This window comes from Pantherophis guttatus, chromosome 7, assembly GCF_059756535.1.
Source record: "Pantherophis guttatus breed Tessera chromosome 7, ASM5975653v1, whole genome shotgun sequence".
NCBI classification, from domain to species: Eukaryota; Metazoa; Chordata; class Lepidosauria; order Squamata; family Colubridae; genus Pantherophis; species Pantherophis guttatus.
The window spans coordinates 47,592,835-47,611,295 of record NC_142069.1 but is presented as its reverse complement, the minus strand read 5'-3'; the positions used below and the strand labels follow the sequence as shown (position 1 = coordinate 47,611,295).

The 18,461-nt window shown below is 38.9% G+C and overlaps 1 protein-coding gene across 9 annotated transcripts in view; it reads left to right on the top strand.

Annotated features, from left to right (window-relative positions):
- RAP1B (RAP1B, member of RAS oncogene family) overlaps positions 1 to 17,674 on the top strand; it is a 39,698-nt gene extending 22,024 nt beyond the window's left edge. For all 9 annotated transcript variants that reach the window (XM_034403363.3, XM_034403362.3, XM_087873156.1 and 6 more), the window contains 6 exons: positions 3,454 to 3,522; positions 3,944 to 4,000; positions 5,820 to 5,960; positions 7,901 to 8,044; positions 9,062 to 9,177; positions 16,429 to 17,674. In XM_034403363.3, coding sequence (XP_034259254.1) covers positions 3,454 to 3,522; positions 3,944 to 4,000; positions 5,820 to 5,960; positions 7,901 to 8,044; positions 9,062 to 9,148 — 498 coding nt within the window. In that variant the 3' untranslated portion in view covers positions 9,149 to 9,177; positions 16,429 to 17,674. The remainder of the gene's footprint in view (positions 1 to 3,453; positions 3,523 to 3,943; positions 4,001 to 5,819; positions 5,961 to 7,900; positions 8,045 to 9,061; positions 9,178 to 16,428) is intronic.
- Positions 17,675 to 18,461: the final 787 nt, after the last annotated feature.

Genomic DNA, 18,461 nt, shown 5'->3' with positions numbered 1-18,461 from the left:
TTAGATTGTAATGGGCTGATGAAGTCAGTGGAAATCTGGTAGTTTTTTATGTGTTGCAAAATGGAGCTTAATATTTCACAATGTACACTATCAGTGATCATGCCATTTGGTGTTGCAGAAAATAAAAATTGTCTTGCTTGGCAATGTAAATTTTGGGCTCAATAGTGGTTGAAGGAGAGAAGTGTATGCAGAAATTTAAAATGTCCTAGACTAAAGCAATGTGAGTTACATTGTCTATTAGAATGCAGCAAGGGATATACGAGCTGCAGTGGCACAGTGGTTAGTGTGCAGTACTTCAGGCTACTTCTGCTGATCATCGGCTGCCAGCAGTTTGGCAGATGGAATCTCACTAGGCTCAAGGTTGACTCAGCCTTCCATCCTTCTAAGGTTGGTAAAATGAGGACCCAGATTGTTGGTGGTAATATGCTGACTCTGTAAACCGCTTAGAGAGGGCTGTAAAGCACTACCCTGTTTCCCCTAAAATAAGACATCCCCTGATAATAAGCCCAATTGGGTTTTTGAGTGCATGCACTAAAATAAGCCCCCCCTGAAAATAAGCCCTCCCGAAAATATTTAAATGCATGCGCAGCTGGTCCCCACCATTTCCTCTGCTTTCCTCCATGCGCCCCAAAATAATAAGATCTCCCCGAAAATAAGGCCAACTGCTTATTTCAGGGTTCAAAAAAATATAAGACAGGGTCTTATTTTCAGGGAAACACGGTATGAAGCAGTATATAAGTCTAAGTGCTATTGCCATTGCTATATACAGGTAGTCCTTCCTTAATGACACTAATTGGGACCAGAATTTCCATTGCTAAATTGTACTGTTGATAGGCAAAATATAACTGCACACTTAGTGATGGCAGCTTTGTTAGTCTTGCTTGTGGAACTACACCCGCATTATTTTTAGGCAAGGACCTCATGCTTCTCCTGCCCTATGCAGAAGACCTGGTATGGCCAGCAACTTTCTCATGAAAGACCAAGCTGGGCTTGCTTTATCAGCACTGGGAAGAAGATGATAGTGAAAGTTAGTGGAAGGCAAGTGGCAGAGGGTGGAGGTGGGCAGAGAGAACAAAAAGAGTAAAGATGGGAGGAGGTAGGTGGGTGGGGGAGTTGAAGCATATTCCTGCAATTGTAAATGAAGGCAGGTTACCAATGCCCAAATTTTGATCCCAAGACGGGGGGCACTGCAGTAGCCATAACTTTGAGGACTTGTCGTAAGTACCATTTGTTCAATGCTGTCATTACTTCAGTCAATGAATGGTCATTAAGAAACAAGTACCTATAAATTGGTTATAGAAGGTCTATATGCCCCCTTTAAAATGCCATGTTTGTGAGATGTAAAAAAGTCAGACCAAGTTAAATCACTTCATATTTTTTTCAACTTTTAATATAACATATAAGCGGTACAATTTAGTTAAAAAACAAATTGTAATCTTTCAGGGGGGAAATAACAAAAAACAATCGATGTGATTGTCTAAGAGTGCCCACCCATAAACTAATGATTTGTTGAAGTATCTTTTGATTCTATGACAGCATTCAGTTTTTTGGAGTAGGAGCCTATCAGCGTAGCACATTTTGCCTTGGGAATCTTTTCCTTGCAAAAGCACTCTAAATCTGTCAAGGGCATTTCCTGTGCACAGCTCTCTTCAGGTCACCCCACAGATTTTCAATTGGATTTGGGTCCAGTCTCTGGCTGGACCATTCCAAAACATTGATCTTCTGATGAAACCATTTTTTTGTTGATTTGGAAGTATGCTTTTGGTCATTGTGTTGAAAGGTGAAATTCCTCTTCAGCATTTTAGCAGAGGTCTGAAGGTTTTGCGTCAAAATTCACTGATATTTGACACTGTTCATAATTCCCTTCACCTTGACTAAAGCCTCAGTTCCAGCTGAAGAAAAGCAGACTCAAAGCATAATCCTGCCACTACCATACTTCCCTGTGGTATACTTTTGGTGATGTGTAGTTTTGTTTTTGCAGCAAACATATTTTTTGCAATTAATGACCAAAATGTTCAACCTTGGTCTCATCAAACCATAACACGCTTTCCCACATTGTTTTGTCAGAATTGATGTAGGTTTTGTAAAATGTAGCCAGGCTTGGATGTTTTTCTTTGTAAGAAAAGGCTTCCATCTTGCCACTCTATCCCACAGCCCAGACACATGAAGAATACAGGAGATTGTTGTCACATGTAGTATATAACCAGAAATTCCTGCAACTACTTTAATGTTGACGTAGGCCTCTTGGCAACCTCTGAGACCAGTTTTCTTCTAGTTTTTAGAGGTACATCTAGTTCTTGATAATGTCACTGTTGTGCCATATTTTCTCCACTTCTTAATGACTGTCTTCATTGTGTTCCATGATATATCCAATGCCCTGGAAAATTTTTGTACCCTTCTCCTGACTGATATCTTCCAATAATGAGATCCCTTTGATGTTTCTTTGCAGACCATGGCTTTTGCTATAAATGTCACTACAATAGCTGAACTTTATATGGGCTTGATCACAGTTACTTTAATTGATGGCAAATGTGTACTGAGTACTATTTAACATCAGTTTGAATGTGATTGGTTAATTCTGAACACAGCACATTCTTATACGAGGGTGTGCACAATTATGCAACCATGTTATTATATGTTTTTGATTCTTATTTTAACCCCTAAAAGAATTCAGTTTATTTTTCAATTGAATTGTACAGCTTAAAAGTGACATTAAAGGTGGAAAAAATTCTGAAGTGATTTATCTTGGTCTGATTTTTATGCATCTCAAAAACCTGGCATTTTTACAGGGGCATATAGATCTTCTATAACCACTGTATAAGTACTTCTTGTTTAATTACCATTCATTGACTGAAGTTATGACAGCTTTGAATAAATGGTGGCTTTAACAGGAGGTCCACCATATGTAAAATGGTGGAACATTTGTAAAACTGAATGTACAAACAACTGCAACACTGGAAATTCACTGACTTAGAAGGGTGTGCGGTAAAAGCATAAATGACATAACTGAAATTCTGAATTTTCTTTTCACCTACTTAAATATTAACATTTGCTTAGATTTTCTTCCTTTTTTACAATGCTTGAATAAAGAATATGGCTTCAGTTTCAGTATCTTTATGAATATGTTAATTTTATAATTTGTAGGTATGTGTAATTTGTAGGTATGTGAATTTTGGTATTCCCTGAATTTTAAATAGAAATATGATTATAATAAAGGTGATTTTAGCAGGACAAATTATTTAAAGATGAGGAGTCGTTTGAAGCATTGCTTATAATTCAGTATGAGTATAAATTAGTGACCCAATGTTCTAAGTCAACTGCTTAAAACAACTGACAGTAACTTATGGCTTTATTTGTCCTGAAATGTTTATGAACTTTCCAGTCTTTGAAGTATTGTTTAAGAAATTTCAAACAAACTCTGTGTATCTGTGTACACACTGCCTTTTATTGTAGACTGTACAGTTCGTTCAAGGAATATTTGTTGAAAAATATGATCCAACGATAGAAGATTCCTACAGAAAGGTATGTGCGTTTTTTTAAATTATAAATTTACTTACTATTAAGAAAAATAGTCTTAGTACTTAAAAGAAGTAAGCATGATGGAGTAATAAAGAGGCATGTGGAGTTCAAAGGCTTTTGATCGAAAGAATTGGGTGTAAAGAAATGGGAGTTCAAGAAAAACTAGGAAATTGCTATTAGAAATTCATAATGCTGGACAAAGTATAAGAAAAGAAAAGAATAAGACAATCTGCAACAAGACGAATGGACTTGATTACAGTAGCAGTAATTTTGCTGTCATATTACATAAACCTTTACATGTTAACAATTTGCCAACTTCTTTGAACATGCCAAGAGCAAACCTCCATGCATTGTGGATATATTTAATAAGGCATCAAGCAACTATTTATGCTTCAGTAAAAATTTGCTTCTGTTCTTTTGACAGCAAGTTGAAGTAGACGCACAACAATGTATGCTTGAAATCCTAGACACAGCAGGAACGGTATGTAAAATGATGCTACTGTACAACTTTATGAAATAAAATGGGAGACTTTCATAATAAGATTTTGCCACTTTTTCTGATTTCAGATAGCATGTAACTTAAGAAAACACAAATTATTCTTATCTGTTATTTAGTTAGAAGCATACAAACAATACAAGCATTGTATGCTACATACGAGCATTCCTGGAAAATAAGACTAATTTCAAGAGGAAAGAGAAAATGTGAGGTGTAAAGTATAGCAAATTATATTTTCAGTTTAGAAAGGTGATTGGATTGGCATTTAAAATTTCAGTTGCACTAGTATTTTGATATTTGATATCCATTTAAAAAGAGTTCAGATATTACATAGAATGTTAGCATTTGACTACTATCCTTTGCATCAGTCACGTTTCCCAGACTGGTCCAAGGAATTGGAGAAATCCTTGGTACACTGGCAATAGCTTAATATATTATTTCTGTATTCCTGGGTACATATAAGTGTTATCTATGTAAAGTACAGCAATGATGTTAAATTTGGTATTGTTTCTACCTAGTTAGGCAACTAGAGTTCTTAAGAAATAATTATCTTTGAAGAAAAAGCATTCAAAAGTTGAATGATTTGAAAGAAATGCCATGTGCAGTTTGAACAAGGGGCAGGTGCAGCCTCAGGAAGAAGGCCAGGTGCAGCCAGCAGGTGACTCATGAAAAGCCAGGCCGATCACACATCAGCAGCAGCGGGAGGAAGAAGAGACAGTGAAGGTCATCTGGTATAACTACAGTGCCAGACTGGGGCTTCCTGAGGCAATTGCAGCTTTGTACTGTGCTGCTAGGGTTTCCTGGGATGGCTGCGTTTCATGCTAAGGACCTGGGCTGGGACTTTCTAGGGCAGCTGCAACTTTGCCCCACACTCCTGGGTGACTATGCTTCATCCTGCAGGGCTGGGCTTTCTAAGGTGACTGCAGGTTTGCACCAGGCTCCTGGAGCAACTGCCTTTCATGCTGCAGGCCTAGGGCTTCCTGGAATGACTATTTACGTTGCAGTCAGTGGTGAAATGCAAATTTTTTTTTGCTATTGATTCTGTGGGTGTGGTTTGATGGGTGTGGCTTGGTGGTGGGGTCATGTGACTGGGTGGGCATGGCCAGCCTTTTTTTTTTAAATAAAGCATTGTTTACTACCTATTCGCCCGAACCAGTAGTAAAAAAATGCTTTAAAAAAGTTTTTTTTAAAAGGTTCCAACGATCACAGCTGTGCCACGCGATCGTCAGAACCTTTTTTTTTTTACTTTTTTAAAGCATTTTTTTACTACATATTTGCCCAAACTGGTAGTAAAAAAAATGCTTTAAAACAGTTAAAAAAAAAAAAAGGTTCCGACGATGGCACGGCACAGCTGTGAACGTTGGAACCTTTTTAAAAACTTTTTAAAGCATTTTTAAACTACCGGTTCGCCCAAACCAGTAGTTTTTTATCACTACCGGTTCGCTTGAACCGGAGCAAACTGGTAGCATTTCACCCCTGGTTGCAGTATTGAGACACATGACCCCGGGACACTGTAGTCATCATAATATGAATCAGTTGCCAAGCATACAAATTTTTATCATTTTTTATTATTTTTTATTGTGCAGTGGTTGTAAGTGTGAAAAATGGTCATAAGTTACCTTTTCAGTTGTTGTAACTTTGAACAGTCACTAAATGAATTTAGACAAGGGTTACCTATAAAAAGTATATGAACAATAGTTGCTTATGTTTGTAATATTGATATAAAAGGAAAATACTTATAACAAGTCAGTTTGACTTTCCAAACAGGCCAGTTTTGAATTCTCCATTTCTCTTTGTATTACAGGAACAATTTACAGCAATGAGAGACCTCTACATGAAAAATGGTCAAGGATTTGCTTTAGTTTATTCCATCACAGCACAATCCACATTTAATGATTTGCAGGATCTACGAGAACAAATTCTTCGAGTCAAAGACACTGATGATGTAAGTAACTTATTTTTTTCCTTTTGCATGAAGATGGATGTAAAGAATGTATTAAGTAGTTCCCTTTTTTCCCTGCTACCTGTCACCTTGCTGATTTCTCCCATTGGTGGACTGATTGTTTCCTTGACTTTTTTCTTGTTTTATATATGTGGAAAGAAACTTTTAAAACTATCTTTGGCATTTGTTGCAAGTCTTAGTTCATTCTGAATCTTATTTAAAGTGTAGTGCTCCCTCCAGTTCTTGAATGGGAGGCTGTTTGAAAGTAGGGACACCTATAGGAAATACGCACCTTAGAGATCCCACCAAATAACAGCATATCAGGGAAGAGACCTGAGCATTCTCACCCTATCTAACGTGTTGGAGTGGGCATCCTCAGGGAGAGGCAGTGATTTTGTGCCATGTGATGCTTTAAAGATGCACCTTGAATTGTACTCAGAAAGCAACTAAAAGTCAGGACAGCTTGCACAGCAATGGTGTAGATAAACAGTGGGACACTCAGAACTGCTCACTGCTACCTGTTTTAGTTTGCAGGTAGTCTTCAATCTTGTGTCAGCAGATTACCAAAAATTATATGCTGGGTTATTAAAACCTTCTCCATATTAACAATTAACATTCTTTGCAGAAAGATATTACAATGTTTTAAAATTACATTGCATCAGAATTTTCAAATGAATTTTAAAATGACTAAAATAGCCTAGAATATACATAAAAATGGAATAATTGTAGCAAATTGCATTTTTCTGTAACACTATTCATTGAACAAATGCATCTATTTATCTGGAACATTAATTACCATAAGAACAGAAAACAAAATCTAAAACTTGAAAACTACAGTGGAAAGTTCTGTAATATATTTGACTTGTAATTTGGTGAAGTAGGTACTTTACATGCATGCATAAATACATATCCATATGCAAAGCACAGAAAGTGAATAAGAAATAGCAAGAAATTAAAAGCAAATAAGAAAAGGAAATATTGTATTTATACCTAATTCAAATATTTAACTACAATTTTTTATCTTTGCTTCCAGCACAAGCATTTATCACTTCATAATTTTTCTTTTGTTCTTTATAATTCTAATCTATTTTGAGAATCTCATCCACTCCATCAATATTTCTTGTATTTCTTTCCTTGCAATCCCTTCATAATCATCCTGGGTTGTGCAAGTAGTTCCAAAATCCTGCATGTATGCTTTTTTCTGCATCTCTGATTACGTGCACAAAATGGTTGCTGAGTAAATTTGGGTTTACATAAACTAACTTGCATAACATATGTTTGTTTGTTTTGAGATTCAGTTGTTACCCATTCTGTCTAAATAGACCAACTCAACCTCCTCCTTTTGTACTAGTTGCTCACTTATGTGTTCAGGCCCCATCCAGCTTCATTCATTCTTGACTCTTGTTTATATCCTCCTTTCAACCCATGATTTCCCACCATTTTTAAATAAGAAATTGTTCCAAATTTCTCATGATTTGGATAATCAAACTTTAATTTCTTTCCCCGTTAAGATCGAAATATGTCAAAATGCCTTAAATTCCTTGAAATGTCAAAAGATTCCTATTGCAGTAAAAGCACAAATTTGCCAGGAGGTATTAAATAATAACGATCAAATTGAGGTCACAATAGGATATATTCACTCATAATCTTTCCATTGCTACAGTTAATAAATATGTCCAATGACATACATTAAAATCAAGAAAATTGAAAACACAACTTTTCAACTTCATTGAAAGAAAAATAAGAGATAACTTTAATTGTCATTACTGTGAGCATCACTGTAACAGTTCAAGAACCTAACATCTACTATAATCTTTACTGTTTAATTCTCAAATAGTTTATTTTTAAAATGTATTTAATTGCTTTATAATGCCCATTTCTAATAGCCATTCAGTAAATCATGTATCATTTTAATGCATATACATTGTTTTTTACCATTTTAGGTTCCAATGATTCTGGTTGGCAATAAGTGCGACTTGGAAGATGAACGAGTTGTGGGAAAGGAACAAGGACAAAATTTAGCAAGGCAGTGGAATAATTGTGCATTTTTAGAATCTTCTGCAAAATCAAAGATAAATGTTAATGAGGTAAAGAGAATAAAGTATAATATTTTTATTCGTCCAAGGCCCATCTCTTCATTATTAACAGTATTTGTGAGTGTTAATGGCCATATATTCCTTTCTAATTTAAAATGTAAGATTTTTTTCTTTCAAAATGATGGCTAATTCAGTGAGCTTTGTTAATCATTAAATTTAGTAATACTTACAATAAGTGAAGACTGGGAATTTGGTCAAACAGCACAATGAAGTAGTTATTTAATACCGTGCTTTTAGTCCATGCCCTTTTTAGAAGTTTAAAATAAAGACTTGTGTTTATGAATGAATGAGAGAGAAATCACTTTTGCCTAGTCTGTTTTAGCTGGAATGAATATTTGAAAAGAATACAATTGATGACTAAATATCTTGAAAATAAATTTCTCAAATAAGTATTATCGTAATACAGTGCTATATAATTTTATAGTAGGTTTATTCCCTTGTGCAGCACATGGGATTTCATAGTTGTGCAAGTGGTGCATTGCAGTGTATTTTCATAGTAAATAAGGAGAATAAATGAGGAAGACAGTATGTCCCTATTTCACTATAACAGAAATTTTAAAATATTACATAAGTAAAATGGGACTGCTGCTAAGGCTAATCAGGATTCAGTTTAATGCATTACAACAGCGTTCCCCAACCTTTCATGGTTGGTAGCCCGGTATGGGGGCAGGAAGGGGGGAGAGGTGATGGTTATGTGTGAGAGGCAGGCACGCATGCACATACAGTTTTATTTGTGTGAGCAGTGGGCATGCACACACACTACTCAGGTGAGTGAGGCTGCGAACACCAACACCCACCGCCCGCACAAGTGGGGCTGTAAGTGCCGGTTCCTGCTATTTGCATGAATCAGGCTGTTTGCGCGCACACCAACCTACCACTATCGTGGCCCGGTTGTGAATAGGCCACGGCCCAGTAGTGAATAGGCCACAGATTGGGGACCCCTGCATTACAAGATATGTATAGCAGGATTTAACTTCTATATTAAATGAAATGAATTCTTCTTTACAGATCTTTTATGACCTTGTGCGACAAATTAACAGAAAAACTCCTGTGCCTGGAAAAGCACGCAAAAAGTCATCATGTCAGTTACTTTAATACATGTATGTACTGTAGCACTGAGCCAGGTAAGATTGCAAGTGGAGCATAGCCTACTATAAAAGTTACTTCTAGTGGTAAATTATAAAATAGTCTATCGATTTCTTTAAGTGCTTCTTTTTTTTTTTTTTTAATTTGATTTATATGCCGCCCTTCTCTGGAGACTCAGGGCGGCTTACAATGCGTTAAGCAATAGCCTTCATACTTTTGTAAATTTATACAAAGTCAGCTTATTGCCCCCACAAACTGGGTCCTCAATTTACCTACCTTAGAAAGGATGAAAGGCTGAGTCAACCTTGAGCGTGGCGAGATTCGATCTTACTTTAATTGCAGACAGCTGGTGTTAATCACAATGCAATCAGTCTGCTGAGCCACCAGGCCCTTCTTGAAGTATTTGTGATCATTTAAATAATATGAATCCCTTACATATAGTGGAAATTGTACACTGTTTATAGAAGATCTTGGATCCAAATGTCCCGCCATTCAAATGCAAAAGAAAAGCTTTAATTAATATAATGTCCTTCATGCAACAGAAACTTGGTAGAGCTCCATGCTGTTCCATTAGGTCCTTGGAGCAGTTTTTCAATAATAGAGAATTATGCTTTGATATGTGGGCTATAAAAGTCTTATTACATTCCAATAACTGTCTGAAAAGAGAACTGAAATAATAATAATAACCTGGTTAGTTGCTGCAAGAAGATTGCACAGACTTATTACAAACAACAGCATAACAAGAGCTATAATTGCACTCAACAATGAACTAAAGGGCCACCATCAGTGAGCTGTTGAACAGCATTACTTGGTCTGCTGTGTGGATGCTTGGGTGGTTTAGGGGTTGGGAATTTTTGGTGGGTGGGGATGTGCCTGGAGATTGTTATGTGTGTTGGGCTTGGTCTCTGGGTGTTATGTGAATTTCGTTGTATGGGTATACTGTGTATATACGTACAGTGACAATAAATAAAATTTATAACAAAGTAGCAATTATAGGGCATTTGAAGATCTGTAAGAAATACCATTTGCTTGCAAGCAAGAACTGGTACGAAATAAAATACAAACAGTCAGAGAAGATAAAGAAGCTAAAGTGCTCTGGGACTTTAGAATTCAAATCGACAGGCAACTGCCACATAATACCCCCGACTTAACAATTGTTGATAAGAAGGACAAATACCGCATTTTTCAGAGTATAAGACACACCAGAGTATATGATGCAGCTTAGTTTTTGGGGAGGAAAATAGGAAAAAAAAAATCTGCCTACCAGGTATTCATCTGGCTAGCGTCCTTAGTCTGGTCAGCTTCAGCACATTAGTTTGCTGGTTTTGAGCGCGCACACTTTTTATCCCCTGCTTGGGGATAAAAAACAGCTTCTAAAGCACAGCTGATCTTTGGAGAGAGAAGAAATGAGAAAAGCAGGTGAAGTTCAGAAGATCGCGTCACTCGCTAGCGCCTCGTTAGGGCTGAAAAACAGCTAAAGCATAGCTGAGAAGAAGCAGCAATGAGAAAAGCAGGCAGAATACTTGCTTCACTTGCTAGCGCATCGTTAGGGCTGAAAAAAAGCTTCGAAAAAGCTACATTCGGAGTATAAGACACACCCAAATTTTCAGCCTCTTTGGGGGGGGGAGTGCATCTTATACTCTGAAAAATATGATAAATCTGGATAGAGGTCATGGCAGTACCTGGAAACAGCAGAATAAAGAGAAAGAACTGGAGAAGGTAATACAAAAACCAGAAATAGAACAACTATGGCAAAAGAAAGCAAAGATAGTACCTGTAATAATAGGCAACTTCATTGCAATTCCAAAGCAGCTGGAACATCACTTCAATACCACAGGCATTGACAAATTCACCATCAGTCAAGGGAGCTTTACTCGGAACAGCTTACATTGCAATGGTACCTCTAACTTCATCGGACATGAACCTCTGCCTATCTCATGTCCTTAGGAAGGATTTGATAGGTGGATGAAAATGCCAAATCCAATATGAACATTTGGCTGCCTGCACAAACCATGTAAACTAATACGTAGAATTAGCAAGATGGCACATCTTGTTTTCTAGTATCTAATAATCAAGAACAGTGAAAACAGTTGGGCCAAGAGGGGGGGGTCCCTCTTGTTGAAATGTGCCCACCAGGTTTCCGCGCATTCCATCAGCCAAGGTTGCAGGGTAGGGGCGGGGGGGTAGCGGTTATTATTAACGAAGGTCTGAGACCGAGGGAGGCCACTGTTCCTCAGATGGCCGGCTGTGAATCCCTCCTTGTGAAATGGGGCCACGGGGTTCAGATGGGTTTGCTGATCACATACCTGGCTCCCTGCCATGTGGCAGCAGCCCTGCCTGAGCTACTCAGTGTCATCGCCACGGTGGCGGTTGAGACCCCTAGGCTTATGGTCATGGGGGATTTCAACTTGCCGTCCGTTGGTGAGGCATCTGAGGTGGCTCGGGAGTTCATGGCTTCCATGACAGCCATGGACTTGACCCAGTTAATTCATGATCCTACCCACACGGGGGGAAACACGCTGGATCTGGTTTTTGTCTCTGGACAGTGGTTGAGTGATCTCGAGATAGGGGATATAGTCACCGAGCCCTTGTCATGGTCTGATCACTCTCTCCTTCGTCTCGACCTTCGAACCGCTACACCCCGCCGCAGGGAGGCGGAGCCGGTAAGATGGTTCCGCCCCAGGCGCCTGATGGAACCGGATAGGTTCCAGATGGAGCTTGGGCCATTCCCTGAGGCTCTGGCACACGCCTCGACTGGAGACCTAGTGGCCGCCTGGGATAGGGCAGCCGCTGGAGCTCTGGATCGGGTCGTGCCTTTGCGGCCTCTGACCCGGCGCCGATCTCATTTAGCTCCTTGGTTCACTGAGGAGCTGAGGGAGTTGAAGCGCCAGAAAAGACGCCTAGAGAGTAGTTGGAGGGCCAGTCTTTCTGAATCTGACCGGACACTGGTAAGAGCTCATATTAGGAATTACCTAGTGGCGATAAAAGCAGCGAAATGTAGCTATTTTGCTGCTCTTATTGCGTCATCAGATAATCGCCCGGCCGCCCTGTTTAGGGTGACCCGCTCCCTGCTCCACCAGGAAGCGCGGGAGGACCCCTTGGAGGGTAGAGCCGAGGATTTTGTCCAATATCTGTATGACAAAATCGCTCAGATTCGGGAAGATCTGGACTCCGACTGGATAGTCTCAGGGGGAGGGACTGGGGCAGGTCTTGAGAATGTTATCTGGGATGAGTTTGATCCTGTGACCCCTGAGGACGTGGACAGGATTCTGGGTAGACTGAACGCGACCACTTGTTTATTGGACCCGTGTCCCTCCTGGTTAGTGCTGGCTTCTCGGGAGGTGACACGAGGCTGGTTCCAGGGGATTATAAATGCTTCGCTGGGTGAGGGTGTCTTTCCTGCCGCCTTGAAAGAGGCGGTGGTGAGGCCTCTCCTCAAGAAGCCTTCCCTGGACCCGGCAATGTTGGTAAATTATCGTCCGGTCTCCAACCTTCGTTTTGTGGCAAAGGTTGTTGAGAGTGTGGTTGCGCAACAGCTTCCCCAGCACCTGGATGAAACGACGTATCTGGATCCGTTCCAGTCGGGCTTCAGGCCCGGGTACAGCACGGAAACGGCATTGGTCGCATTGGTTGATGATCTCTGGAGGGCTCGGGACAGGGGGTGCTCCTCTGTCCTGGTCCTGTTAGATCTCTCAGCGGCTTTTGATACCATCGACCATGGTATCATGCTGCACCGGTTGGAAGAGTTAGGGATGGGAGGCACTGTGTTGCGGTGGTTCTCCTCGTTTCTCTCTGACCGGTCGCAGTCCGTGTTGACAGGGGGACAGAGGTCGACCCCGAGGCCCCTCATATGTGGGGTGCCGCAAGGGTCGGTCCTCTCACCTCTCCTGTTCAACATTTATGTGAAGCCGCTGGGCGAGATCATCCGTGGTTTCGGGGTGGAGTACCATCAGTACGCTGATGACACCCAGCTGTACATCTCCACCCCGGATCACCCCAACGATGCCCTTGAAGTGATGTCCCGGTGCCTGGAGGCCGTACGGATCTGGATGGGGAGGAACAGGCTCAGGCTCAACCCATCCAAGACCGAGTGGCTGTGGTTTCCGACGTCCCGATATAGCCAGTTGACGCCATCACTGACTATTGGGGGCGAATCATTGGCCCCCACGGAGAGGGCTCGCAACTTGGGTGTCCTCCTGGATTCACGGCTGTCTTTAGAAGAGCACTTGACGGCCATGACCGGGAGGATTTTTTATCAGGTCCGCCTGATTCGCCAGTTGCGTCCCTTTCTGGATCGGGACTCGTTACGCACGGTCACTCATGCCCTCGTCACCTCCCGCCTGGACTATTGTAATGCTCTCTACATGGGGCTCCCCTTGAGGACCACCCGGAGGCTCCAACTGGCGCAGAGTGCGGCCGTGCGGGTGGTAATGGGAGCGACATGGCGCTCCCATGTAACACCTCTCCTGCGCGAGCTGCACTGGCTCCCGGTGGTCTTCCGGGTGCGCTTCAAGGTTTTGGTTACCACCTTTAAAGCGCTCCATGGCTTAGGGCCTGGTTATTTACGGGACCGCCTACTACCACCAATAGCCTCCCACCGGCCAGTACGCTCTCATAGAGAGGGACTCCTCCGGGTGCCATCAGCCAAACAGTGTCGACTGGCGGCCCCTAGGGGGAGAGCCTTCTCTGTGGGGGCACCTACCATCTGGAATGAGCTCCCCCCGGAGATACGGAGGATCCCGGATCTGCGCTCCTTCCGCCGTGCTGTGAAGACCTTTTTATTCCATCAAGCGGGCTTGGCCTGATCTCTTCCCTTTTTAAAATATGTAAATTTTAATCTGTTTTTAAATTATTGGGGTATTTTAATTTGTCTGGGCCAAAAAGTTTAATTTGATTTTATCGGGTTTTTAAATTTTGTGTATTTATGTATTTTATTGTTGGCTGTTCACCGCCCTGAGTCCTTCGGGAGTAGGGCGGTATACAAATCAAATAAATAAATAAAAATAAAAATAAAATCTGTTTTGGAATGCATTCGCAGAATCACCATATCTATAACCATAAATGTTTAAATACCAGTACAGATATTGTCTATCACTATAAATAAATATTTAAGTAAATTAAAAACAAAAAAAATATAGGAATCACTTTTGAGTAGAATCTCACATTGTGTGGTATTCAGAAGGCCATGTTTGAAAAATGGTAGGTTCTGGTAAGAGCAAGGAGGGTAACTTTTTGTATGCCAATTTCTTTCATCAGCCAAATTGATTGTATTTGTATACATGTATACTTTAAAATATAAAATATATTAAATATATATTTTTGTTTTAAAAAAATCCAGCACTAAGTGAGCTAAGCACACTTCAGTAGATTAAGTTATATGAACCCTCAGAACCTGTCCTATTTCCTTATGTTGGCAAGCTAGCACAAAAGAAGTGTATTGAGCTACAAGATTTTAAAGATATTCTTGTCTTGTCATTCATTTCAGTATTCTCTAAATCAGGTTATTGTTCCATATTCCAAATGCTGGACCATTGAAAACTTGTGGGTACTACTAGTTTTCCCCAGTGAATAAAGGCACCTCCAAAATAAGGATAATCTCATAATCATAAAAGGTTTTGGCTCACAGATTAGCCTTCTAGAAACACTCTGGTTTGGAAACAGGCCTGTTATAAACTCAGAATCTTCAGAATGTCCCATTTTAGTGCTGGAATAATCCATTAAGGAACACTCCACCAAAGTTATATCAAACCTCAAGTAATACTTATAAACTGTGGGTTTCTATATTGTGGGACTAAGCTGATTTTTTTTCATAATTAAATTAGTTTAAAACATCCATTTCTAATTAATTCATTTTTATTGATCAGTTCATTTTTATTGCTCATAATGAATAAAGTACATCCTAAGAATTACTTAATTTTCAAAATGTGCTACCTGTTTTGAATGCTTCAAAGTATACTAAAGCTTGGTGAAAATACAGTACTAAAAAGTATAATTTGAAGTGAATCTCACATTGATGTTATTTCCATTTTACACACCTCTAATGGTAAAACCACTTGGATTTAAATACTTTGGGAATTTTCCTGGGCCTGTTTCTTTAATTTCATCCTTTTAAAAAAAAATCCATCTATTTGATGTTCAATGAACTATAAGCATTTTCACTAAAATAATTTGCTTACCTTTGTGAGGACTTATATGAGAGAGATACCATTTTGAAATTAGGCTTCAGTAAGATGAGCAGAGACTAATGCTCAGAAAATGAGATTAGTTTCTTATTACTAAAAAATTTAGCAGCTGTAAAAGAATTAAAACACTTAACTGGGTAATATCTAGTATCATACTAGTGGACTTCACTGGAACAGAAGTACTGTACTTTTTCTCCTGTCTTTCTGCCCTCCCCCCCCAAAACAAACTCTCTAGAACAGATATTAATAATGTAAGATGTGTTGTAATGTGGAGAAGAATCCCCCTTCCTGCCTCATTTGACAAATTATTTTTGTTGATTGAAGTAGAGCAGCATTTTATTTTAAATCAGTTTACCTAGCAGTTAAATATTTAAAATCAGCTCACAATTCCTAGGTTTTATAATTATCTCCTGAAGTTTTCAAAGTTGAATAAATATTATTGTACCATGCTTGCTACATTATCTTGAAATAATAACTTCTAATTTAATCAGCAGTTGTTTGCTCTTATAGTTACAGCACAACCCAAAACAATGTTCTCATTTGGTGTTCAGTTCTTTATCTGGGCCTATTAAACTTGGAAGTGCTTACGTTCTATGCACTTTTATTCTTCTGTTAGTTAAATAAACTTCATACTATCTTCCTGTTCATTTGCTTAGGTTAGTATTTGTAGAGCTAGTGTTTGAACTTTTATCTGTTAGTGTCCACCAGCCAGTAGAAGAATGGAATCCTCATTTCCTGAATATATAGATATATGTTAAAAGATTTGGGGGTCTAAAAAAAGGGGGGGTAGGGGACAAAGAGAATCCTATAGAGGGTGAATGTGATATTAGATGTAGTCCTTCAATTTGACTTGGTAAAATATCCATCTGCTTAATTTAAATAAAAAGGATAATGTAAATAAAAAGAATTTTAAGTGCACTTTTTCATAAAATCTGTTGCCTGCAAGGAGCTCCTGCAAGTTCATGATTATTGTGGATCAGATGCTTGAGTGATTGAATTGGCTTTAATTGAAGATAAAACTAATGCTTTTGAAAATTTAAGAGCAGGAGTTCTCTTTAACTATTTAGGTAAATGTAGCAGCTAATTCTCTGTTTGCCTTTGCCGCAGGTCTGAAGAACTGTTGCCGACTACAACAGTGCCAGCATTCCAACTTTATTAAAACTACCAACATCTTAAATGGACTTTCCTGTGGTGGTACCCTTATAAAATGGATGACAGCTACATCAGTTTGCACATTCTAATCACTTTCCAGTGTCACAAGAGATTTTTACGTATACATAATCTAAGTGTATGCAACTGGTAAAACCAGAGCCTACATCCAGTATTACCAGTGAGAGACATTGTTCATCTACCAATGTTGTACATGTATGAAACCTGTACTGTATACTGCAACAAACCCCATACTTCCTATTGGAGAGTACAATAATGTAAATCATAAAAGCACCACTATTTTAGCATAATAAAAGAAAGTCCAAAGAGCTCCTATATAGACTACTCCAGATAACTTTGCTTCATTGGTATTTGTAGCTTATTGTAACTTTTTTAAAAAAAATACAGGATCATCATTGTATTGTACAAAAGCGCTTTGATTAACACAACAGCTATATAGTTTTTTAATTTTAGGATAAAAAAAAAAACCTGTGGAGACAGTGAACTAGTGTCTTTAAAATGAGTCCTTTCAGTATAATGTCTGTCTAAAGACATTGCCTTTAATATCTGTTGGGAAGGAAATGTCCAGATTTTTCAACCTTTTATCGTATGTTTCCTTTTCCTTGTTTACATAGGGAACAATGTTTATAGTTGTGTATACAGTGGGGGTCTACAACAAGAAGTGTATATTTTAAAACAATTTTTTAATGATTTAACAATTTTTTGTAAATCATTTTTGGGCTTCTGCAGCTGTAGATTCTCACTGTGAATTCCCTTGCTTGCTCATGCATAAGTGTATTTGCAATACCAAATATACAGGTTTAGTACTTTTGCCTGTTAGTGATTGTTTTACATGTGTAACGTTTTGGTTGAGATGTTAAATGGTGGACGAGTACTGTGGATGTGAATGTGGGAAGTAATTTTAATCATGTGTAATTGGTCCCAAGGCCTAAGTTGCAGTAATTACCTTTTTGCAGATTTATTTAACAATGCCTTGTTGCTTTGTATGCATTGTTTGGGTGTAAAGATTGCGTGTAAAATCCAACAGGGAGCCACAGTATTTAAATTGACAACCTAATGTTACAACTGCTTTGAGGTGGCCAAATGTAAACTAAAAGCCTTAATTAAAAGTGGTGCAATTTTGTATGACTTAGCATCAGTAGTTCAATAAATTTGGATTGCCATGCAAGGGCTTGCATTACAACTACCTGTTCTGTAACAGATTGTTTTGTGTAATGTTTTAATCTCATTAATGAAATGTTAACTTGATCCAAAGAGCAGAATTTGTTCTATAAAAAGCCTAAGTCACATTTATACATCTCCAACCTCTTTTACCATTGACCCAATTGGTAGCCCCCAACTAGTATCTCAGCTCCATAAGCACAAGCCAGTATAGCCAGTGGTGAAACATTGTAGGAACAGTAGTGTAAATATTTGAAGGATCTCCCATTGCCTATATATCTAGGATGATCATGGCTTTATACTACTAAAGGTATCTGTGATTTATTTCAATAGAAATTCTGTAGTTTGATCTGTATCCACTGAGAAATATGAATATTCCATGGCTGGTGCACTGAAGAAATCAACATAATAGATTGATTTTCTCTCTTGCCCCAGAAAGGAGAGAATGCATAACTAGAGCTTTATCATATTTGGCTCCTCATTCCTTCCGGTCATTTCCCTTCTTTCATTCTAGATAACTTTCTGTTTCTCTTAACTGTTTCTTTTGTGCCTTATCTGACTGCTTTGTTTTCTTGGACTATCCTTAGCTCTCAGGCTTTTTTGAAACTAATGGATTAAGAAGGTAGCACATCTGTGATTGTAAGACATTCATGTTTATCAGAATTCTGATTATCTGCTTCTGTATCCACCCACTTTTTTCCATGGGAAACATCACATTTCTATATATGGTTTTCTACAGAATTGCAAGAAAAATTACCTTTTTTTGACTCATGCATGCATATATTTAGATGCAGTACTAGAAATCTATA